Source organism: Oryzias latipes, chromosome 1 (assembly GCF_002234675.1).
Source record: "Oryzias latipes chromosome 1, ASM223467v1".
NCBI classification, from domain to species: domain Eukaryota; kingdom Metazoa; phylum Chordata; class Actinopteri; order Beloniformes; family Adrianichthyidae; genus Oryzias; species Oryzias latipes.
In genome coordinates, this window is record NC_019859.2 from 17,076,373 (window position 1) to 17,102,548 (window position 26,176).

General features: G+C 36.9%; 1 protein-coding gene across 3 annotated transcripts in view; it reads right to left on the reverse strand.

Moving 5' to 3' along the window:
* cntln (centlein) overlaps positions 1-21,935 on the reverse strand; it is a 90,874-nt gene extending 68,939 nt beyond the window's left edge. For all 3 annotated transcript variants that reach the window (XM_023960314.1, XM_023960276.1, XM_023960244.1), the window contains exons 1-10: positions 21,784-21,935; positions 21,334-21,421; positions 17,723-17,811; positions 15,843-15,927; positions 12,982-13,116; positions 11,895-12,074; positions 9,697-9,830; positions 8,267-8,429; positions 6,819-7,052; positions 42-176 (exon numbers count right to left, since the gene is read on the reverse strand). In XM_023960314.1, coding sequence (XP_023816082.1) covers positions 42-176; positions 6,819-7,052; positions 8,267-8,429; positions 9,697-9,830; positions 11,895-12,074; positions 12,982-13,116; positions 15,843-15,927; positions 17,723-17,811; positions 21,334-21,414 — 1,236 coding nt within the window. In that variant the 5' untranslated portion in view covers positions 21,415-21,421; positions 21,784-21,935. The remainder of the gene's footprint in view (positions 1-41; positions 177-6,818; positions 7,053-8,266; positions 8,430-9,696; positions 9,831-11,894; positions 12,075-12,981; positions 13,117-15,842; positions 15,928-17,722; positions 17,812-21,333; positions 21,422-21,783) is intronic.
* Between the last annotated feature and the right edge of the window lie 4,241 nt (positions 21,936-26,176).

Sequence of the window (26,176 nt, forward strand, 5' to 3'; positions counted from 1 at the left end):
GCCGTCTGTGGCATAATTACCAGTGGAGTGAGCTGAACTACCTGTTGTCTTCTGACGGGGCGAGCAGATCTGGGATGGAAATTCTTGTCTTCAGGTGTGAGATCAGAATCTGTGGTGGAGGCCTGATCAGTGTGAGAGCCGAGATTTTCAGCATCGGCCCGCTCTACAACCAAAGCCTGCACGGAAAGAAAGGCAACAAATTTGTTTGATATAAACATTAAAAAAAAGACAATAAAGGTAGGTTTTTACTAGAACATGAACATATGAATAAAACAGACTACCACAGGTGTGCAGCTGGTAAAAGAAGAACTCTGAAGACAAAAGCCTGCAGCCTACAGAAAAGTTGCAATGATGGTGGAAGATAAAGTAGTACAGTTTGGGTATCTTGTTGTTATTTTCCTTCAACTTTTTATGAATTCATTCACTGAATTAAGTGCTTCAACAAGCGCACTCATCTGTTTATATCATCACCTGCATTGTTTCTCTTAGTTTTTCATTGTAAAGCCTGATTTCAATACTGCGGAAAACTTCTGATCGGCACACTAAAGTATATAAAGTTTTGTGATAAAACAAAGACCTTTACAGAATGTTATCCGCAAGCAAATATGGGTAGAATGTCATCACCTTTTTCCAAAAAGTCCTGATTGCATTATCAGAAACCTGGCATCTGGGTGTGACCTTGTTAACTGCCAGGGTAATCAACTTTAACCAAAGGGGAGGAGAGTGGATGATAAATTATTAGTGAGGAAGATTTTGTTCATGTTTTATTAAATTGGCCTGTCAAAGGGGGCTGGTCAAATTATCTGGGGCCTCGTTTATTGGAGGTTGGCCATATTGGCGCATCTGTTACAATTACTTATAATTTTCAGGCAGGCAGCAGGACGAAGTGGGTTTTTTAGCATCAGCCACATAAAGCAATTTGGAAATTAACTGACGGAGTGAGAGGTGTTTAACTCTTTCTCAGTTCCCCACCCCCCACCTCCCACCCCATCCTGATGTTCATCCAGTAAAGACGGAAACAGGAAAAAAACTGAAGGGAATAGAAACATAAAAAGGTGCAAAATAAACATAATGAAACTGCAGCAAATCTGACAGATAGGGGAGCGCGTGAAATTAAAATGACAGGAGAGAAGATGCTGGTGGAGTGGGAGTGAACAAAAGTACGGCAAGATTGGAAAAAAGGCTAAGACATAAAAAAAGAAAAAGAAAAGAACAAGTCAGCCTTGGTAATTACTGAACACGATTAGGTTCTTAGGGGAACTTGTCGGGCACTAGTGGCCCTTGCCAGTGAGGATGCAGCAAGCAGGAACATATGGAGTGAGGCTTGTGCTTGTGCTCCCCGAAGCTCGTGACCCGTCTGCTGCCGAGCCCTTGAGCGGAATCTGAAATGAGACTTGCCAGACCTAATGTTCTGCACATGCACCGTTTATGTCACAAAACAAATCTGATCACTGTTAATTAAGGAGGGGCTATAATCAGGAGGGGGGGGGGGGGGGGCACAGAAAACCACGCAACACAGTGCTTAGAAAAATGTGTGCTCACACAGGCAAATCCAGACCAATCTTTAGAACGACAGAACGCGTGGAAAAGTATTTAAATCTAAGAGTTTTTTATGTTCCCTTATTAAAGAAGGTGTGTATGAGGGCTATGCTAACTGAGGAAAGGTACAGCACAGAGTCCGCACATGTTTTATGCCTGCGTAGGCAGGCCTGAGTCCTCCCACACAGTTTGCTTGACCCCAGTGTATGTGTTTGAATGGGTGAGTGTAGATCTCTGCAGCAGCACATGGCTGTGTTTCAGTAATGAGATGGACTGCGCAACACACCCGCTCTCATCTAATGAGAGCAGTTGAGCTTGTAAAACACACTGCTGGCCTGCATGTCATTAGCATGTCTGTGGCCCCGAATCCGGCCCGGCTTCAAACGCAAACGCCAAACTCCTGTCGACAATATTCTTTGATAAAAAACAAAAAACAAAAAAACATCCCGCGCACAAGATGAGCGGCTGACCAGAAAATGCAAGCAATTTTATTTAGGTATTTATCCTGGACGTCAGACGATTTAAGAGCTAAATGTAGATAAATACTGTGATTTTGCGTTTTCTTTACTTTTTCTGGAGAACAAAAAAAACCAAAAGTTGGCAGGTGGGGATGGGAGATTTATGCAAGAAATGCGAGTACCTGTGTAGCTAGATCCAAAAGCATAATAAGTGAGGAAGAAATATAACTAAAAGAGGCAACAAGTGTTTTATTTTCCTTTTCTTAAAATTAAAAAATACAGTATTCACAATAGCATATCTAAAACAATAAAAAATGAAGTAGCCTAAAGCACATAACAAAATACAAGTAAAAAAACAGATAAGGGGAAATTGGCAGACACAAATCAAATATATAAGAAAAAACTCAATAGTGGAGTCAATGCTGACAGCTAAAAGTAACATCTACATGGGAACCTTTCATTAGAAAAAATACTCTGATTTGTATCATTTTTTTTAAATAAACAAAACAAATTTCAGTAAACATTTTAAATACAGATTTAATTCTCTTCAGGAAGTGTCCATGTTTACTTTTCTTATTCCCATGCCAACAGGAACATTTGAGAGCTTTGAATGACTGCCTACACAATTAACAATTTGCCTTTCATTCAGTCTGATGATTAGCCAAGAAAGCCTGGGGTCTGCTATGGTTTCTAATGTGGGGGTTTAATCAGCACTCAGCTTTGATAGCCAGAGACTAAACTACTCCAGCTATTGTTCATTCATTCCTCTAATGAGGGATATTCCCTTCCTCTTTATTATGATTGTGACCACCTGACCTTGTAGCCACAACTTTGCTAATCTGTTGTTGCGTTAAGGCCACACACAGCTGATTTATGCTCCTTTAAGAGGAATAAATCTAACACAAGTGGTAAAAACTACACAGTTACTCGTAATCTTTTTGCATTGGAAAATAAGAAAAACTTTAAACACTGAACATGTTGACCTACTTTTAAAATTCTAAAAAGGAATCTGGACATTACCCTATTGAAATATTACATTTCAAATTCCTATATACACATAAATATTCACCTATTAAAGTGTCACAACTATGTTTGTTTGCAGGCTTGCAATGGGGAGGTCGAGTTTGTGCATATTGTTTAGTATCTAAAATCATAAATAAGAAAGATTAGTAAGAGAGAAATCATACAAAAAAAGAGACAAAAGTTAAAAAAAAAAAACTAAAACATGCCAAACCATAGGATTTTGAATTTTTCAAAGAATAAAAATTAGTTCTCCGTTTTGTTTTTATTTTAAACTCAGTTTCGTGTGTTTAAGAGTTTAAACTCTGAATTTACTTAAACAAAAAAAAGTCAAAACTGATAATCCTTGTTTAGATAGGTGTCGTCATTAACAGATTTTTGAATTGTAGGATCTAAAAGCGAGCCTTGTTAGTCTGTTAAACAAACTTCAGAGCATCGAAATGAACCTGTCTTTATTGTATCAAAAATGTTTAGGTAAAATAAAATAAAAAGCCCTGGAAACAGCTGTCAATCAGTGTGTCCCATCATTTTACCCCATACTTCAAATTATTACATCTTAACAGCAAATGTTAGTAAAATGAGTTTGATTTATTTATTAAGGTAAGTTCCGATGATCCAACTTTAGTTGATAAAACTCAGACTTCTCACAGCAGCTGTTTCCTTCCTGATTATCGTCTGCAGAGAGCCTAGAAAGAGCGCGGTATTCAAAGCTATGGCTCTGGCACATATTTAAATGAGCTCTGAGCCTCTCCACTGTTGTTCTCCTTTACCAATACATTTAAAATTTTAATCAAATCGGCCCTCACAACCTAGGCATTGGAAATTTAACAGGGACTTCTTGAAGAATTTAAGAATATATGTACTTCAACACTTGCAGCTTAAGTCAAACACAACAGAGCATACGTAGAAATCCACATCCTAATAGAAGGGCCCTGCAGTTACAAAGCTTTGGGTACAGGTTCGATTAGTTTGGTGTTAAGTCTTTAGTATTCAATCAAAATGTTGTAGAAACATTTTGCTAGCAATATTGTGTTGCAGCCACAAAACAAGTCTTTTTTATTTTATTTTATTTTATTATTTAGGAAGTAAAATAAATCCTCCATATCAGGCGGGTAGTCTGAAGATTCTGTTGGATATTTTTAAATTGATAACTAAGGAGAAAAGAACAATGATTAATTTTTCATTATTAGTTTTTAGTAAACTTCCCTTTTCTTTAGTAGAACACTTCCAATATATTAACAATTTGAACTATAGTCCTACAACTTAAATCTAGCACACTCTGGTACTATTGTAGTGTAGTGTGTTATTTGGAGAACATTAGTAATTGTGTTACTTTTAGCATAAAACCATCTCATTCAAACGATCATGCTTTATTTTGGTTATAGCTGTTTAAATTGTGAAGATTACAAGGAGTTTGATGCATCTTAGTTTTTCTTGGACAGAAAAACCTCAATGCTGTGCGTTTGTATTTTCTCCCCCATCCAAAGTCCACACTGCATACACACAATACTAACTGAATCTTCTCTAAATATAATATTAATTACTGGGGGAACACTGCTGTACTGTATTTAATTACTGACTAAATGAACCGTTTATACTTTACTGCTGGTTTAATTAACCAGGTTAAATGAGATAGAGCAATTGTAACTCGTTTAACATTTGAGCTGATACCTTTTGACTTCCCCAATCTGGAGGCAGCCGTTTCAGAAGATATCAACCAATCAAATTACACAATTACAGTTTCAAGAGGCAGCTACTAAAAAATATTACATTAGGCTGAAATAAGATCTTGCTGAAGTTGGTGTAAGAAATGGAGTTTAATCTGGGCCCTAATATTGCACCAACAAATATTTACATGATGGGTGAACGTTAAGAAAGACATTTTATTTTTAATACTTTTCCTCCTGCAGTTGTTGCAACTACAAGCATAATGCCCAACAAAGACTATACTTGTTTGCTAATATTTTGATATGTTTTGAGGGTTACAAGAGAAGGTTTATGAACCTAACATTCTTCATGGATCACCTGAACAAGTAGTTACTGGTTGTAGTAAAAACTTTTTTTTTATAAAACAGCTTTGACGATATATTGCGGCCTTAATAAAACTACAAAAACAAGATTATCAAAGAAATGACCATTTTTGTTGAAACCAAATTTAAAAAGAAAACATTGCAAAATAGTTACCAAATATCAGATGTGGTTGTTGAGTTTTTCATTGAAAACGAAAATGTTTTGAATATCACATAAATAGCCTAGAATACATTTTAGAGATGTTTTTCAAATAGAGTGAATATTAACATCTCAGGTAAGCACGTATCAGAGAAATATCGCCTGCTCTGTATCGTTTAGCGGGTTTCAGTGTACTCCGCAAGTCTCCAAAAGCCACTTTTCTCTACAACACTAAACGGTTGATCAACTAAAGCTAACTCTTTTGTTATTCTGTTTGCTTTGGCACTAGCCTTTGCAAACTTTTCAAATCCGCTGGTCACGGACAGAGTGCTGCTATAGGGCTGCAGGATACGAGGAAAACTGGTGATGTGCGATATAAGTGATCAATATTGCTATGACAATATGACTTTCGATATGACTTGGCTTGCATCACCACTATCTAGGGGTGTGACGGTCCATTTTGACAACGATTTGATTGATATAATAATTTGTGGTTGCTGATAGTTATTATTACTTCATTTTGAACGATCCAATTCGATCCACTTCACTGACCTAAAATGAATCCAGGGCGGCTGTGATGGCATTTGGTCGTTTTTATGTTATAGTAAAATAAACCTACCGTGCTTCAATCCAAATAGTATTTTCCAATACAGATTATAATTGATTTGTTTCATTTTGATGCCAATACATAATGGCTTAGGTCAGTTCAATTCGATTGAACAACTAGCCTCAAACAGATGGATCTGGCTGCATCATTGGAATAATAGGAAAATTAATCAATTCATCGATTAAGTTAATTAATTGTTACATTATTGTTGCATTAAATTAACATAAAATTGATTTACACAAAAATGTAAATGTGTTTAATTTATACTCCATCAAATGATGAAACTTTACTTAAACTCCAACAACTCCGTAAAAAGTTAACAGTACAGAAAATATAGTACAAGTGAGAAGTCGTAGCACCTCTATCACCACATCATTAGGAACTATTGAGGCTTTGCATTGCCTTGGGCATCCAGTTCAAAGGTACATAGCTGAAGTCAAACACCTGCTGACTGACAGATGCAAAACTGCAACCTTAACTTCATTTTCTAATGCTGAACATTACTAAGCTTCAATTAAACTCACCTCTTTTCACTTCTAATCTAGCTTTTATATCTGACTGGAGTGTGTTAAAAGGTCTTACTGCTATGTGGGTGGGGGAAGAAGATCAAGACTGATAAAGCAGGTAAATCCTGAATTCAGGCGAGAGCAAAAAAAAGGATCAGATAACTTACATAAAAAGACAGTGGCGCAAAAAGTAAGAACATAAAAAAAGAAAGGGGCAGATCAAGGCTAAACTAGAGCACCATCAAAAGACTGATTTGGATAAAGACCACCACTGCAGGCAGTGGTTGAAGTGTCAAGATAATGTGGTGCTTGCAAATGTGTCTGCCCTTGCACCACATTACCGGCTCTCTTTTGGAAAGACGGAACACAAGTTATGTTCTGTTCAATAAAATTTAAAAAACTGTCACTAAAATCATAGCAGAAAAAGCATTCGTGAAAAGTGGAGAAAGGGACGTTTTATCAAAAAATATAAATAAAAATAGTTTTGAAAATAGTAGTAAAACTTAAAAAGGAGGTTACCTTGAAGTTGGTTTGTTTGTTTGACGAGGAGTAAAGGGTTACATGTTGAGCCTGCTGTTGCTGCTGCTGCTGAGGATGTTGAATTTGCTCTTGTTGTTTCTGTAGTTGAGCCTGTAGTTGTGAGATGAGCTGGTCTTTGTCAGCTAACTGGCTTCTGAGTTCCTGGTGACTTTGACGGAGCTTGGATTCACTCATTACGAGAGCCTGGTAGCACTGACTCAACTCCTTGTAAAGCTGTCAACAAACAGAAGGATGGTGTTGGAAAAAAGGGAAATAGCATTTAAAGACCTACTCCGAAGAACACTGTGCTGTTACTGGCTTTAACGTCTTCTTGTGGCAGTTTTTTTCTGATGACGGAGTACATGTTTGAAGAAAATCAAGCTTAAAATTGCATTTCAGAGTATTTCTATATTCACATCATGGTGTATCAGATGCAGATGAAAAAAAATGCAGTTTGAAAAGCTTATATTTGTTATGAAAAACGTACAACGGCAAGCCACAAGCTCCCTGCTTGGCTCTATTCTGATGCACATCCACTTGCAGACAAATAATTCCATATACGTCTTTGTTTTCCTCTAGTGAGCTGGCAAACTGGCTAAAAACTATACAGCTGCATAGCTCCAATATTGCTCGCCATTATTTTTGCACCAGTAATGTCAGGTTGGGGTTGTGAGGGGCTGTAAGCTAACGGGCAAGAGTGTAAACAGATGGCTGTCGGGAAGCAAGGGCGGGCCTACCCTGCGCCAACTGCCCATCCCACAACTTAGAGGTGAATTTCTAATGCACTACAGTTGCTCTACAGAAAATATGTCTTTTTGATTTTGGCAAAGTTAATCAAAAGACAGAAAACAAGAGCAAAGTGGAGATATGAGCCTTTTATGGGGGTGAATGTATATTTTTGAAGTGTTTCTTTCTGTTGCTTAAGCTGTCAGTGCCAATGTGCAACTTCTTTATTCATAAAATACATCCACCCACTGCGTTTCTGCAACAAGCTGAGCTGCAGTCAACTTTACAGCTGCTAAATTTAGCAATAAAAATATAAAAAGTTTAATCTACTGAAAAGTGAAAAGACAGCTGTTAAATTCATTTCAAGATCAATGCCAGGATGGTAAAATGTTATTTCTTCACAACTCTATTAGATTATACTAGCAAATCTCCTTTTTAAAAATACAAAAGATCCATACCTTAATGTTTCAAAATTAAATGATTTATTTTGTGCAAACATATTTTCAAATCCTAACTGAAGTTGAATAGTCAGCAGGTATCCGGAGAGCATCAACAGCACCATAACAGTTTTAGAGAAATGTTCTCAGAACAGTGCAATGACTGTAAATTACAGCAAAGTGGCAAATAAATCACCATAGTAGCTAAGGGGAGAATGGAATTCAACAAATTGGCTATAGCGATGCTGAGATTGAGGATTGTCGCACGTGTGTGGCTGTGAATACCCTCTGATATGAGGTGGTGTCAGCAGTGTGTGCCTCCTCCTGGTTCCTCAGGACTCGTTGTGTGTCTAGATTGAGTACCTCCAGCTGTTTGATCAGGTGGCTTTGCTCCGCTGCATGCTCTGAGCTCTGTCTGTACAGAGTCTGCACATCTGCAAAGTCACAACTACAAAAACACACAGAACACGAAATAAAAACCATCCAACTAAAAGTCCAAATTCTAAATTTGCCCTTTAATGAATCCTAGATCATAAGTGATAGATAATACATCCTAGACATTTAATAACCCTTTTTTTAGATTTGCCAAAATATTTGAAACAAAGAATGTTAGAAAGGGGAAACTTGTGATTCACAAGATTGTCATTTACAAAATATACACTGAAAAGACATAAAATGATATTGAACTGATCAACTAAACTCGCATAACTAATTATCCAGGATGTGAAGGCGTCCATCTGATTGGTCAAATGCATAAATGGATTTATTTGATTCATTAAACACTTCAAGCTGCCATAAGATTGTTTTGGCACATTTATGGTAATCATTTATTGCAATTTTCGCTGACTTTTGGGATAAGCGTATTGCACAGCTTGATATCGCGATAACAATAATTTGGGATTTATTGTGCAGGCCTTCTAGAGACGAACAGTTCTTCAGCCATCAAAATGAAATGTTTTCTCTTTTGGTGTAGCATTCAAAAGGCTCTGTTGACCATGTAAATATTTCTAAATGCATAACGCTGCTACCAAATCAATGGATGATTTAAATTTGCAGCAAAATGCAGGAAAAGAAAAGGGCAATGAAAATGGCAACCAGTGAGTACAATATTGTATTTCCTTAGTTAACAATTTAAAAAAAAGGTCTTTAACAAAATGTCTCTTAATTATTCAAAATTACAACTTTTCACAGTTTTTAAAGAACTGTTTTTGTGATCATCTGTGAGTCTGTATTTCACTCCTGTGAAATTATAATTCACTATTGTTATAAATAAGCTAGCTAAAGATGCAACACTGGTGTGACTGACATGTCCGATTGCCTCTGGTCTTAAAAGACAAAAGTAGTTAGAAAAAAGGGTAAGATTACCAGTAAGGCTCCTGGAGTTCTCAAAGTTTTTATAGTATCGACTAAAGCTTAGCCAAAGCCGGCCCCGTTCCCTTTTCTTTCCCTTATAACGCAAATCCACTTGGCAGGGCTTATAAAATGGCTTTAAGTGAGCCAGAAAGGAAGGAATCCATGTCACCCCCAATCCTTCAAACATGGAACCTAATTCCTTGTGAAGTAACCCATGTAAAGTGATATGCATTTCAGAAGGATATCTATATGGGAATAATACATTTTTCTATCGTGTAAAAAATGACAAAGTTTCCCTATTTTGAAGGGTGAAGTGGGTTATTTACAAAAGGAAGAACCTTTTTTTAGTTGCTAGAACATACCAAAGGCGATGAAGTTGCTCCTCTTTTGTTGCCACTTCCCTCTCCTTGGTAGTGAGCTGCGCTTGGAGATCGTTACTGTGTCTCTGCAAGGTGGACAGCTCCAGCAAAGTATTATGCAGGTCCTTTTCAAGATCCTGGTGTAGGAGAATAAACAGAATACTTAAGTCAGACTAAAACAAATTCAGAATATCTTTCATCAAAGCATGTTACATAAATTAGGCATTAGTTTCTTAAAACAAAACTAGTGTTTTGAACTGAATTGTGGAGTTGGACTGCTCCAGAGATTCTTTTTTAATTTAATTTAGAATGTATAAGTCAGATTGGAACTGTGGAATCCATAATGGAGGAATTAAAAGTAAGACTGGGTACAACACAAGTACTCCAATGAAATTAGATGACTGATTCAATCACATTATCAAAGTCTTGCTTCTATAAGGGTAGAGACCTGTAGGAAAAGAAAAGATGTCCTTGTTAGCTTGCTAGCAGTGATTCACAGTGATTTAAGCGACTCATAGTTACTTTAAATGTGTTTGTAGTCACATCTAAATGCTAAAACAATGTTTAGTCACTTTGGCTTAGAATAATGTTTAAAAGACAAAAAGTGACCAAACGATGTTGTTTAGGTGGTGTGTGGTAGTTGATGAGTATTTTAAACAAACATGGACACAACCGTCCTCTCAACAGATTTTTCTATTGAGCTCTGATTGGTGGTGATCTGACAGGTGACAAAACACACAAAGACAATGCATCTTTTCTGTTTACTGAATTCCAGGTCACTATACCTGGAGTTAATAATTAAAAGAATAGTGAAAAGAACCACGGCACCTTTTTTTTAGAAAGACCCACGCACGTATATGTCTAAGCAATGAGACAAACGACCAGGGTTGTAAATGCTGTCTTATATTAAGGTTTGCCAGACTCTTTTGGAAACAATGATTTCTCTATCTGTCTTCTTTCTCAATGTAAAGTGTCTGACTCTTAACAGTTACAAAGGAACCTACAGCTTTCTTTTCATAAACGGCAAGACTGGCTGCTCTAAAACCAGCTTCTCCCCTCCATTCAGCTTTGTGTTGCAAAACTCTTTTGTGTCCAAAAGGGCTGAACAATTGTCCAAAACACTTACTGATGATCACTTAATCAAATCAACTTTATTTGCCGATCTAAAGTACTGTATTTGTGCTCTTAATCTCCTCTGGAAGAAGCAAAACTGACTTTGTAGGACTGAATGAGGTGCAAAACTCTTCACTTCAGAAAAAAAGTCACATTTTTTGTGACAAACTGAAAGAAAAAGATTCTTTCTGGGAAATAAATATTTCTAAATTCTGTAGACTATGTCAGATCATGCTGCTTCTATATTTTAACCTGCTATGTAACACAGAGGTGGGAAAATTGAGAGGGCCTAAGACCCATTCTAGATCTGTATCAAGTATCTGAATACTCGGATACTTGAAACTGTGCAATCAGTTCCCGAAAATTTCTGATTGTGTCAGAACTGTGTGCAATTGTGTCAATCTATACATTTTCTGAAACTTATTATTTGTGTCAAACAAGTTGTCGAATTACTCAGTGAATTCCCATATTTTTCATAATCCAAGTCGAGTATTCAAAATAATGTGAAACCGAGGTACTAATAAATATGCATTGTACAAAATTATAATTAATGGCATGCAAGTACAAATCTGCAAAAAAATTCCTAACAAAGTAAAAAGAAAGGACGAGCAAAAAGGATTTAATTTCAATTTGAATGCTTAAACAGCAATAGTATCAGTGTACAAATATGTCTATTTATGATTTAAGACTACGGTAATTATAATGGCATAAATTACATGTGTATGTGAATGTACATATATGGAGATGCATCTTCTTTTACTTTTAATCTTTATTCTTCCAATCAAGTCACAATCAATCATCCAAAGTTTTGATTGCTTGAAATAAACAAATTCTAAAAAGCTGTAGTTTCTATCGCATTATATTTATCTACAACAAAAATAAATAAAATATTTTAATATTGTGTATTAGGGGAAAAATGACAATACTGCAAACCCTTTAAATCAGTCGCATGTCAGATGGTAATTTTAGGGTTTGATCAAAGTTTTTTCTACATTCATAGGGAGTGTGTGTGTGTGTGGGGGGGGGGATGGGAGATTAAAGAGTTCAAGGTCTTTGTGGCTCTAATGGTTCTGTCCCTGCGCTCATACCTTTAATCTGGCCTGGGCGGCATTCTTCTGGTCTTGCTGACTGTTGACCTGCTGCTGTTTCTCCTCCAGGTCAGCTCTCAGGGCAGCACAGCAGGACATTAATCCCTCTTTTTCCTTCTCCAGAGCATGCACCACCTGCTGCTCCTCCTCTTCTTTCTTCATACTTTTGGTCTTCATTTCCTGGACACACATAGGGAGTGTGTGTGTGTGTGTGTGTGTGTGTAAGAAAAGGAGAGGGTAAAGTAAACAATGGCGACAACACAAAAAAAACCACACTCACACACACAAAAATACACAATAATAATGAGAAAATAAAGAGGGAAGCCTGGAGACACAAAAAGCGGAGTAGCCCATAGGGCTGGAGCTGAAATGAATACATAAACAGTGAAATCGGCTTTTCTGTACAAGCCCCCCGCGTAGGTTGCTGATTGGCCAAGGTCATCTGAACTGGAGGACTGGACCCTAGCGAGCAGGTGTTGGTTGGTATGGGCCAAGACGTGCTGCAAGAGCCGGCCTCATATGGGCATAGGGGCCAGACTGTCAGCTTTAATGAAAGATCCTAATGAGAATGCTGTTTGCTGCAAGACCCATTAGATTCAACCCAGGTATCCTTTGATGCTGTCCCCCACCATTTCTCACCATGAGACGCAACCAAGCCTGTGGAAGGACCATTTCTTTATTAATTAATCATAACCGTGTCCCATCTAAGCATAATTAGAGAGAAGCCACACCATCACGTGTGCAGTGTACACTTTCCTCCACTGAAGGAGGCATTAAGTATTTATGTGCAGGTAACAACCTCCTTTTCTTAGCTCCCTTTTTCCATCAGGCACACAGTTTCCAGTTGTGAAGGATTCTCTGTTGTCAGTAGAAGGAGAGAAAACTGAACCCAAGAGTGGGTGAGACATAGTAAGGATAAAGAACAGAGAGGAAGACAGATTCTGTTCAAGAGGCATGAAGAACCCTTACCATCCACTAAATGATTCAAATGCCTGAGGCCTCAGCTATGGGGGCTTCTTGTGTTGCATGTCATATAGAAACGAGACTTTAAAATCGGAAATCCTGCAGAAAAGAATGTTCTACCTACCTCAAGTTCTTGACTCTTTCTGGTCAGGTGTTCCTGCAGAGCTTTCAACTCCTCCTTTTTTAAGGCTCCCTCCTCTTCAACTGTTGTTCTTTTTTGCAACAAGTTGTCAATTTCCTGCTTGTGTTCCTTCACTTTCTGTGGCAGATTCATAGAAACAGAAGAATAAAGAGAAAAGCACTGGACACTAATAAAACCGAAGCAAACAGAGCAGTAAGTTGCAGGCTACTGAGACTTATTGTTTAGAATCCATTGACTGTAAATGAGAACTGGACTGAGTAGTGTGACATTTAGAAGAAGATTTTCTTCCAGTTGTAATGAAATAAAGTCAATTCGATTGCTGCTTTTTCAGTGTATATACGTTGCCATCAGGAACCATTGATTGGTCTGAATAAACATTTTCATGACAACCACTCTCTTCAATCAAGACTTGGTTTGCTGGAAGGCCACACCCCTACCAATTGAAAGTGGGCTTGGGCGAATCTGTCAATCAAACACTTAGAAAGTTCGACAGGAGGCCACCTACTTTTATTGAGGCATCTGATTGGACAGTTTATAACGTGAATGACTTATAGATAAATTATTATTAGTAAAATGATCAAAAATTAAAACTAAAGTATCTGGGCTAGAATGGTTATTCTTACAAACATAAAGACTAAGTAATAGTTGTTTATTTCTCAATAGAAGTCTATGGGATTTTGGCTTCTTGGGACCATCGGGTACTTCCCATTTGGAACGTGAGAGGTGAGGGGTCACTCAGTCCAGTTCTTTTATACAGTCAATTGTAGCACCTGGCAAACAACAAAAACATACAGGATCATTAATTATTCTCTTAAAATCAGTAAAATGAATGCTGAATGTGCCAAACTACATTCATAAAAACTGCAAAGAGAAAATAAAACTCTTTAATTTTTTAATGTTGGAACAGAAGTGGGTCCTGTCTAAAATTGCTCAAAAAGCACCCTTGCGCTTAAAATAAATAAATAGAACTGGAAAGTATTAATTGTTGATACAATGTACAATTTGCTTAGCCAAAGAGAATGAAAGTGTCACAGATTTCATGATTTCCCACTTTTAATGACATCTACTTGGTATTTGACAACTCTTGTGGGCTCAGAAGGAGGAGAATGGTTCCTTAACACTGCTTTAGAAAAGGTCATGCATTGGATGGTAATCCACAGCCAGCTGTGGGTACACTGTCTTCAATAACACTGTGCTCGGGATGAAATTAATTGCTCCGTTGAGGAATATTGCTCAGAATTATCCAAATAGCGGATTTAGCGTTACTTACTACTTCTAGCCGGTCATGCTAAGAACAGAAGGGCTTTAATAGAGATTTATACTGGAGAGCAGAAAATACATTCAAACACAGATAATGAGCTAGGCAAGAACAACCTGAACTCCAGCAGCACTAACTCAACTGACAGATGAAAGGAGCGGAGCATGTAAAGTTAGGAGGTCTGGACAAAGAGATCAGAAAAGAAAACTTTTGAATTGCATTCAAGAATGAATATATTACATTAGAAAATTGAAAATGGACAAAAATGGACACACAATACCTCCATACCTTTAAGACAAAACCTTTTAGCAATTTTGCATACCTTTTTAAAAGGCCAAGTGGCCACCAGATCCAATAAAGAAATGAAACATTTTCTTTTTCCCTTATCCCAGTGTATAATGTGAGAGTAGTTAGCGAAAGTTATTGCTAATTTAATATAAAGAAAAACACACGCGATTCAAGTGGTTAACAATGTCAAATGTGTCATTTTGGGTGGATTATATTATATTTGAATACATTTTTTTTATCTCAAATGTATATCTCTGAGTTTAAAAGTGTGTATTTTATTGTCCATACCCCAAAGGTATCCATAAACACTGGATTAACTGGCTAAAAGAGAAATAGGTTTGCATAAGAATTTCCAATAATTTAAAAATCAATTAATTCATGAAAAATTATGAATTACTTTAGTATTTCAAAAAGTAAACTTAGAGTTTAGACGTTTTACTGCACTCAGGAATAAGGCGGAATTCACTGCCTAATTCTTGATTAAATTCCATTTAAGATATATTTGTATATTTTTGTAAAAAATGTTTTCACATAGATTTTATTTTAAGCCAAACAGTCAGGTAGAACAATCCTAAAAAATATAAACTGCTACATTGAATATGAACACAAGAGCAGTTTTGAAAAATACAAAAAACGTTTGAAAGGAAATCTATTTTTTCTTGAGTTAATATTTTATTGTTTGAGTAAGGATAAATTCAATGAATTAAATGTTTGTTTTGTTTTTCCATCCCAACATGGAATCCTATATTTCAGATGTTTTTTCAATCAAGACAATCTCCAGTTAATGGTGAGAGAGAACTTCTTTTCTAACATGTTAATGTCTTTTCTGTGTTTACTTTTTCAACAGGAACGCTAAATATTTATGATTCTTTTGCCGCACATCATTACAGCATTAGTAAGTGCTAAAAAGACGTGGCAAACATCAGTATACCGGTAGTCTCAATTAGAATTAACTTTTTTTTAATGAACAAAGTGATGCAAAAATGATGATGATATCAAGTAAATTACATTGGTCATTGTAAACCCATATGTCATCAGGTTCAGGAAGTTTAATAAAACTTTGCATTACATCTAAACTTGTTTCATGTGTTTTACTTTTTCTTTGGGCGATAAAGGAATAAAGACTCATTTGTCCTAGCAATGCAAAGGGCATCACAAACAAGAAATATTCAGTTGAGTACATGATGGCAGGCTTGGACAGTAGAATCTGAACACCTTGTTGCAGTTTTAAGTTCATTTTTTATATGATCAGCATGTACTTGGTTTTCAGCGTATTAAAAGCAGAACTGCAGTGTACCTGTTCTAGCTCCTGTATCATGTAGTCTTTGCACTGGAGGATCTCCAACACCTTCCTGTCCTTAATCTCAGTTTTGTGTTTCTCACTGAAGGAAAGAAGGAAAAAAAACATATTTGATTGCTTAGCAAATATAATGCCTTCCATAATTGGCTTGTTACATTTCTTCGAAATCCAAAAACAAACATTTGTGAAATAATTCCTTCATATAAAAAGACATCCGTCTGTTTTTTCTCCCTTAGGGTTTTCTGGGCAAAGTTTCTGTGACAGACAATGTTCTAACTAACTAAGTGGATTAACATGAATTTGGATTTTTTTTTGGTTATACATTAGGCAGACAAAAACAAGACAGCATTTGGGGACACGTCGGTTTTAACTGTATAAGAACACCTGGGACCACCCATTCTAATCCCTCATCTCCTGTCCCTTTACATCGCCCATCTCTTAGGTCTTTCTTTTTATTTCTTTTTCTTTTGGTCTCTTCTGAACAATCCTCTCCCCTGATAGACACTAAAATACATTTCTGTTGTTCTTGGAGAGGCTGGAACACAGGCAGGCTAAGCTGCATCTCCTCACATATTGGGCTCTGTTCATTCTGTCCTGAGCAACCAACCAATCCCTTTACAAGATCCACATGGTAAGGGGAGAGAGGGATGAATGGCAATTCCCAGCGGGCACCAGCGCTTGACTGGAGTCGACACAATTACCATGTCAATATCCTCTTGCGCATCAGGTGATTCAATGCACATATGCTCTCTAGGTGCATGTTCCACTTCCAGTCTCAGAGGACCAGCATTCTTTGATGCCTTTCCTAAGAGGACTATAAGGAACTGTAGAGAGTGTAGATTAGAACCGAGAAGCAGTGGTTCTAAAAAAAAAAACGGGGGGGGGGGGGGGGGTGCCTTCTGCAAGTTGCAGTAAATGCATTTAGGCAGCATTTTCAGCCCACTAATGTACCTCAAGAACTAAGTCACATACCAATAAGTGTGTACGTATGTTCAAACGTAAAATGGTCACACTTCGATGAAAACCATGTTTTTGCGATGTTTTTAACATCTTCTTGAGGCATTTTTTTATAATGGAGGACATATCTGAAGAAAATTAAGCTGAAATTTACATTTCTGAGTATTTCTTTATTCAAATGCTTGTCAATCAGGAAAAGTGCCAACCACAGTCTCACCCACAACTCAGAGGCAAATTTCTAATGAACTATTGCAGCTCTGCAGAAACTATGTCTTAGAAAAGGACACAGGTTTTATTTTTTAATTTTGGCTAAAACCGGCATAATCATAATTAAAAGACCACTGGGAAGGATTTTTACAATAGATCAAAAGATGATTGTAGTGGGACATTATAAAAAGGATTTAATAAAGCATTCCATTGAATTGTGTTCCAACTTTCTGGATAAGCCAATTTTAAGTCTTGTTTTATTCCTATAGTAAAGGGGAAATATTTTATTAATCTAAATGTCTGTCGTCAGGAATGAAAGCTTCTCTGAAAGTTCCCATGCTGCTGTTTTCCTTGTGGCTTACCCATCCAGGAAAAAAGGGTCTTATCAAATCTTACAATTTATCCAAGAAAGATCAGAATTTGGCAGCACTGTTTCAATTGTCCAGCGTATGAGCCGCAGAGGGAAAGTGTTTTCATTAAAACGGTTTCCACTGTTTGAACTGAAAGATGGGGGATAAGAAGGCTTAAATCAGCGTTTGCTCCAGATTCCCTCATAACCCCTATAGAATGGACAAGGTGCTTGAAAAACCCACTAAATGACTTTCACACACACATATAAATATATATATTATTTTTTTGTGTGTGTGAGATAAAGCCACCTTCAACTGTTGAGCTTCTCCGGTGGCAACGTGAAAGATGAAGAATCCACTCACCGCTCAACTACCAAACTGACAGCCTGGGTCAAATCAGGATTTGCCACTTGCAAGCGTTTCCATAGAGACCACACAAACTCCTTGTCTGCCTGTTAAAAAAACAAAACAAAAAAAGCATGTCAAGAGCTGTTACTTCAGAAAAAAAAAGTATTTTTGTATACTTTTAGCATCAACAATAAGTTTGATCTTAATGAATTCCTAAAAGGAAAACAGGTAACACATCAGAATTGACTAAACTGAATACGATGCTTCTTGACATTACCATAAGGCAGTAAGGGGGGAGTCAATTAATAATTTAAACAACTTGTACAAAGCTGTATTTTTTTTATCTAGCACTTCCTTTTTAATCATGAGGCTCTTTTTGCAGAGATCTCCATCTCTGAGATGTGACCTTCGACTCAAGGGAAGTGAGCATTGACACTTGTCATTATGAACTATTTATGACTTGGGAGCAAGAATCCCAATCAAAACACAGCAGTGGAGCCTGCCGCTTCCTTATTAATAAATAGCTCTCTAAATGTGTTTTCCAGCGCAGCTCCAAAGTAACTTAACCCAAAGAAAGTCAAAACTGTTGACGGAGGGTGTCAACTCAAAACCGGCAAACCTAGCCGATGCATTTCCAATTCAAATTGTCTCGCTGGCTTTTCAAACATTTGAAGCTACATTACATTTAATGAGGGACATCTAAGAGCTACATTTTCTGACATTAAAAGACAGAATTATACCAGATCAACTTAATATAAAATTATCTGATAAATTATGTTCACATCATCATAAGATAAAAGTCCTCCCTCCCACAGGGATTTACTGGTCTCCAATTAGTACATGAATTTTAACCCCCTTCTAGAAAGTGTCTAATCAATTATTTACCAAGATGGCAGCATCAGACCTTGATAAGGCCATGAGCTGAACATATAAAGTGGAGAGATGGTCCTGTACTTGTCAGTGTAACTGAGTGCTAGTGTCTGTGTGCGTCTGGGGGGAGGGCAATGACTTAAGGTGGGCAGAAATTTCACCAAAAAATAAATACATCAACCCTGGAATGCAGCTTGAGTTGATATCAAGCAACACTGTGTATCTAAAATATGTGGTCGCCCCCTCTGTCGGGCTTTTAGCTGCCATTAGCTGTTGCGCTGACAACAGTTCGGTCAGGATGCTCATCAAAAGCTCTCCTCTGCCGTATGTGTGCTTAAAGATGCACTGAATGTCTTTTTGATGATTGCTGAATTATTCATTTTGAATCTGGAAACTAAAACACCATGGGCTAAACACAACAGAGAGAGCCACTGGAATTCAGCACATATTAGTAAATTAGCACTGTCTAGCAGGACCATTTGCTGCCTGACAGATCAAACTCTTTGTAGTTAATGGCCCTCCTGAAATACATCTCGCCAAAGACTTAGGACATCAGTGGTATTCAAATGCCACTATTTAAAATGTACACTGTAAAACTCACGGCTCTTATTAAATTTACAAAATCTCTGACGCTCACGTTTGCACAAGACCACCAAGGACGACCTCCAAGTCAGTACGAAGACAAACCTCAAATATGACACCTAGAACCTTAAATTAGGGTTTGAGTTTGCAAAACGAGTTCATTTAACACAATGAATGAATGATTATATTTGTACATATTTTAGATTTGTATGTACCAAGCATACATTCAAATTTTTTAAATGCCAATGGCCTTTTTTTTAAATTATTGTTCACTTTCATGCAAATGAGTTTCACTTTTGTAAAAGAATTTAGCTTAAAAAAACAACAACTCCCAAATATGTGCTTATATTGTACTTGCATAGGATTAGATTAGTAACTGACTGCTTTAAGTATCAGCAACGGACATAGGTGATAATGTAGCACCCCTTTTACCCAATCATGCAGAACCTTCAGATGCTTGTGTCCATCTAGCAAAGGGATTTCTGTTTATGTATTGTTTAACTGCTGATATTCAATCTCACTGATTTTTTTTTCATCTAACAAAAACTCATTTGGTCACATATCAAAGCTTCAAAGTTTAGAGTAAGATCCATCCATTTTCTTAACCCGCTGTATCCCTTTAGGGGTCATGGGCCTGCCAGAGCCTAACCTGGCTACTGTTGGCCTTTGCCAAACAGAAGCCAGAACAATTCAGAATCATCAATTAACCTATGAAGCGTGTGTTTTTTTCTGACTGTGTTTAGAGTAAAATGTCAAACAACAATACTTTATGTGACCCTTTTCTTGTCTGGCAGCCTCTACAAAGGTGCATGAGTTCACACTTGTTCAAAACTCCTAACATATTAATGAATCACACCAGTGATGTGCCTTACAAATACCGTACATTTAGATTTTACAATGAATAAAATCAGTCTGCTGAATATAAAGCTGAAGTAATAAAGTGCTTTTCACATTTTTGAACAGGCTGTAGAGCACTGCTGGAAGACAAACTACAGAAATAAAAATGTTTTGAAAAGGTGACCACACTAAATAAGCCTCCAAAGATACTCTGTCACTGCAAAAAAAAAGGCTTTTAACTCTAATTTTGGTCTTAAAGCATCTTTAAAAGGAAGAATCCCGAGGTTTTATCAGAAAAGTTGGTAGATGGATTACCAATAGAGATATTGGGACTTGGAAAATGTAGATGGAAACTCATCTAACAAAACTGAAGCTTAAACCTTCATATTCATCAACTTTAAATTTCTTCTGCCCCCTGCAACATTATGTGGATATTTAAAGTTCCACATGCTGGGTCAGTATCCTCATGTCATTAGACACCACCTGGTGGTGAATATGCAGGCCTCTCTAAACAGGTTTACAAAATGAAGCTGAATACTTCTTACTGCTTCCTAATATCCCTATATAGTTACATAAAATACAGAAGAAAGGTGTGCATCTAAACAGTTTTTCACTAGCTATATTATAAGTTCATGAATAATTAAAAAAAAAATCTGAAATAGAAAAAAAGGCTTTATGCATTCTTCTAAAACAGAAAATCTTTTATAAAACTTGATTACTTTCACAATTCCTAAGTGGTAAGAGTTTTTTTATGTGATGATTTTATCTGCTGGAGGCTGAGTCAGAAGACTACTATGCTTTGAAGCATGTGCTGTTCTCCAAGTCCAAAATATCACCTCCCTCAATATTTTCATCCTATTTTAAGGTCAAGAGGAGCAGCAACCTCTACATCTCAGATATAAACCCTGAAAGTGGAGTTTTCTCTGGACAACCATACCAGCCATCTATAAGGCGTCTTTATTGTTAGATGCTGCCGTTCAGAGACAAAGGACAAGAGTGAAGGAAACTAAAATAAACTTTAGTTTTGAAGAAAGTCATTTGGATATTAGTCATTTGTAGCAGTTTGCAAATGCTCAGTGGAACTGGATCAAAACAGAAACTTTTATTTAAACTTGTCTAAGGGACTGAATGTATGAATTAAAAAAACATATTTGAGCAACTCAGTTTCATGAAAAGTAATAAACTGGGACTTAGTGGTTATTCTGCATATCATACTGACAGCCTTTTATTAAATGCTGTTAACATGAAAGCACATTTCTTGCAGGTATAATAGACAACAAATCAAATCGTACAGATTTTACACAGCAAATATACTTAAACAACGTGGTTTTACAGACCTGGCATTGCGTTAACTCGTTGGATAAATTCTTCACCTCCTCCTCCAGATCCAAGATGCGAGCTTCACTGTTGGAATCCATTCTCGGACTGCAAGGAAGTCACATTAATAAGGCTGCTGGGAAAACTCATAGACGATCGGAGCAAATAGAAATCCCAGGGACTTTTACATGCTTCTGGTCCTTTAGGCAGAGAATAACTCAACGGGGCTAAAACATTTCAGTATTTGCACTTTACCTGACGTAATTGAGAGTAGACTGAATAGAAACTAACATTGAAAGAATAACAGCTGCGGCACTTTTTGCAATATCAACTGATACAAGAATGTCAGCTACCATTTTGATTAGCCAAGCATCAACGAAACGTTACTTCCCACAACAGCAGACTAATGAAAGTCCTGTGAAAGTACCGACACTATATTATCCAAGCGGTAGTACGTAAACTTTCATTACTTGTTGATATAGTCTCCCACAAACTAGAAGATGATGTTAGCTCTTGTCACCGCTGTCGGTCACCACGGAAACTCTTGCTTTCAAACATGCCCGCTGTTTTGGTTTGGCTCTTGACGCGTCAGTGACGTTGCGACATTTTACGACAGTTCCCGCAGTAGCACGGCGGTTGATGAAGTACAGCAGAAAAAAGCTGTTATAAATTCATTTTAATTCTTTACTCAAGATATTCCTACTGCTGGAACCCTATTTAGTTTATTTTATTCCGTTTCACATTATCTGTATGTTTGTCTTGATGTAAAATGTATAATAATAGTTTTTGTATTGAAACTGATTTTTACAATTTTTTTTTAATCCTTTACTAAAGTTGAGCAATAGCTGTAAGAAATAATTGCAACTAAAAAATCAAAAACATTTATGGGATGTCTCTTTAAAGAAAAAAGTCCATCAGTACAAAGAATTGTGATGTTCAACTACCATAAGTGCTCAGTCTTTTATACTCTTGCTGTCATTTTACTCTCCCATTCAGCATTCAAAAAAGTAAACAGTGCATGGTGTGAAAAAATGTTTTAACTGGGCAAATGCACATTTTACCATACAGTTCTTTTTCAATGCATACCAGCTTAAACAGTAAGTTGTAATATTAAATGTTTTATTTAATTCCAGATAAATTTAGATAGATGCTGTCTTTCCATGTTTTTGAGAAATCCTAAAGTAGCTCAAAAGAGGCAGGAATAAAAAAGAAAACACGGTAAAATCTTGTGGTCACAGTATTTTCTTTTTCTTTTAGGCTTGTTTGTGCAACTATCTTAACTGGTGCTCTGAGTAGATGTGGACTACATTTCATAAAGGTTCCCTAGTGACCCAGAACCCTGTTTACAAGGCTGTAAATCTCTGTTGTTATATTAACGTTCAACAGCTGCATGCCTGGTAGTGAAACAAAACGACACTGACATATGATATTGATGTTTATTTTGTGGCTTATGTTTTACACATTATTTTTCTTTGTTATAGACTCATTTACACTTTGCTCATATATCAGTATTCCTAATGATCCGTCGTACCAAGAAAAACAACGCAATATGAATCTTGACTCGTGAGAAATGTAAGTGTTGAATATGATCAAGAGGAGAGCAAGAAAAAGGGGATGTCTGACATCTGGCTTGATGGTAAGACAAGACAACTCCATATTGTGTGCCTAATGTATTTAACTGTCCAGCCAGATTTGTAGCCAAGGATGAGAGTGGGAAATTAAGAAATATGATGACCAGCAGTCCTTTTGAGTTATGTTGGTTTGCATGCTCACTGCCAAATTTAAAAACATACATACACAGACACACACATATAAAGCAAGAGAAAATCTACAATTGACTTGCCATGATTAGGCTGTTACTTGACCCACAAACATTGCCTCTCATTAGGATCCTAATTTGTAGAGCATTTTTAGAATCAGTTGACTGGATTCATAATATGCAACAGCTGCCCGCTCCCTGTTTCTTGTCCAGACAAGAAACGCAAATGACACATGGATCTATGAAAAACCATCTGGGGGGTGGACTATCATGCAGCAGGAAATTTAAAATCGTACACTGTTGTTGCACCTTCTAGTACAGGTGAAACTTGTATATATGATTGTAAATGTCCATATTAATGTCCAATTTGATAGGGATGGTACACCCCAAACAGGTCAGCAGGAAAAGTCAGTCAACTCCAACTTCCATTCAAAATATATTCACTGAAATATCAGGTAACTCAATGTGGTCTTGTTATGACTTTTTCCTCTAAACGATTATGAAGTTTTTGTACCCAGATATTCACAGCCGACACAGACATGTTCCACCTTGTTTTGTCAAGGTACACACTCCCCTCTTCCCATGTTTAGTTGACACAGGAAGTTTACGTACACCACATAAAAACACACATATTCTTTTTTTCTCACTGTCAGGCCTGAATTTAAAGTAAACTTTTCCTGTTTTAGGTTAATTACAATTAACAAAATTATTTCTATTTGCTAAATGTCAGAATAATGAGACTGCGTTTTTTTAAGACAAGTTTTTATTACTATTATTAAAGTAAAGAGTTTACATTTCATTAGTATTCCATACTATTGGGTTTGAACTGTAGTACTTGAGTCAAACGTCTTAGATGTCCTTCCACAAGCTTGTCACAAGGTTTGGTAGGAATTTTGGTCCAATCCTCCTGACAGAACTGGTTCAACTGAGCCAAGTTTGTAGGTTACCTTGTATGTACACGCCTTTTCAGCTCTGACTATGAATTTTCAATTGGTTTTAGATCCGGGCTCTGTGATGGCCACTCAAAACACCGACTTAGTTACACTCAAGCCCCTTTGTAACCGGTTTGGCAGTATGCTTCAGGTCATTGTCCTTTTGGAAGATTCATTTACTTTCCGGCAGATGTCTTTAGATTTTGCTTCAGTATTTCTTAAAGTGCAACAGTCCCTCCAGCGGCAAAACAACCCCACAACATGATGCTACCACCCCCATGTTTTACAGTTGGGAGTTGTTCCGAGGCCTGCAGGCTTCCCCCTTTTTCCTCCAAATATAACAATGCTCATTGTGGCCAAACAGTTCAATTTTAGTTTCATCAGACCGCAGGACTTGTATCCAAAAATTAAAGTTTTTATCCTTTTGTGCGCTAGCAAACTTTAATCTGGCTTTTCTGTGTTTCTTTTGGAGTAATAGCTTCTTCCTGGCAGAGCAGCCTTTCACCCAATCTCTGTACAGAACTCGTTTCACTGTTGATAATGATGCATTCTTACCATCTTCAGCCTGCATCTTTGGGTTCTGAACTTATCGGACCAAAGTACCTTTATCCCTTGGACACGGAACCCGTCTCCTTCCTGGCTGGACGTTCCCATGATGCTTATACTTGTGTACAGTTGTCTGAACAGATGAACGTAGCACCTTCAGGTATCTGGAAATTGCACCCAAAGATGAACCAGACCTGTGCAAATCCAAAGTTGTCTTCCTAATATCTTGACTGATTTCTTTTGACTGTCCCATGATGTTTTACAAACAAGCAAGCGTGTTTCAAATGTGCCCTAATATATATCCACAGGTGTTTTTCTAATTAACTCAAATGCTCAATAAACGTATCAAAAGCTTCCAAAGAGATAACATCATCATCTGGGGTTTCTCAAATTGTTTAAAGGTGTAGTGATCTTAGCGTTTTTAACCTTTGTGCTATCCTAGGCACTTTAATGTTGGGAGTTGAGTCATCTAGACCCCAAAAGACAGTACGCTGAACTTTTTTTCTTCAATGATTTGTGAACTTCACTGGTGTCCATGGATTACATGAAATCTTTCCACCTTTGTCCACCTTTGTCATGGTAGGGAGAACACGTCAATGCAAGGGTGGGGTCATCTAAGATAGCACAAGGGTTAAACTTCTGACTATGATAAAAGTAACAAAAACTTGTCTAAAAAAACATAGTCTCATTATTCTGACATTTACAAACAGAAATGATTTTGTTAATTATAATTTACCCTAAACCAGAGAAGTTTATATTTATTTCAGTCTGACGGTGAGAAAAAAAGCATATGTGTGTTTTTCTGTAGTGTATGTAAACTTCTGGTTTCAACTGTAGCTGTTGAACCAGTGGCATAGAGGTACAGTGTCTGACCTGACTGGGAGATTGTGGGTTTCAATCTGCAGTCAGGTCATGCTCAAACACTCAAAAAAATGGGGCTTCCCTGCTTGACACACAGCATCAAAGTTGGAATGGGGAGGTACATCCTAAAGCATGACTGTGACTGCAGCTCACTGCTCCCAATAGGGATGACATTTTTAGGTTTGTTACAATATGGATGGTTTCAATGACAACATATTGTTCTCCATCTAAGAGCAACTGAGGGTCATAAAAGTCTTTAGGTTTTTATATATTGAGGGCAAAATAAATAAAAAGATGTGTTAAAATATGTTTCATCCCAATTTTTTTATTAAAATGATGGTCAAACTTGCCCAGAGCAAAACAATGGTTTTAGAACTAATCTCATCAATGTAATTGTTTTCCATAATTGCTAAAAAACAAAACAAAAACTAAAAGTTTTTGATATGACAATGTGCGTTTTTTAAGAAAATTTCTGGGGAATTTGTATTAACAACCACAATAAAATCATGATTTCACTTACTACAGCCTTTTAGCAGAGCAATGCAATGCAAACATACATTAAAAGGAAAAAAAAGTGAAAACACAGATGTGGTAATTGTGGACATGACAGGAAGTAGCTCAAGAAATAACTTTCGGTTTTACAGTGGTATCCTAATTTAACTGATAATGGCCAAAATAGCTTAAATATTCTCTTTTATTTATTATCTTTTTGGATGAAATAGGAAAAAATACTTGGAAATAAAACCCACCTTAATTCACCCTTGT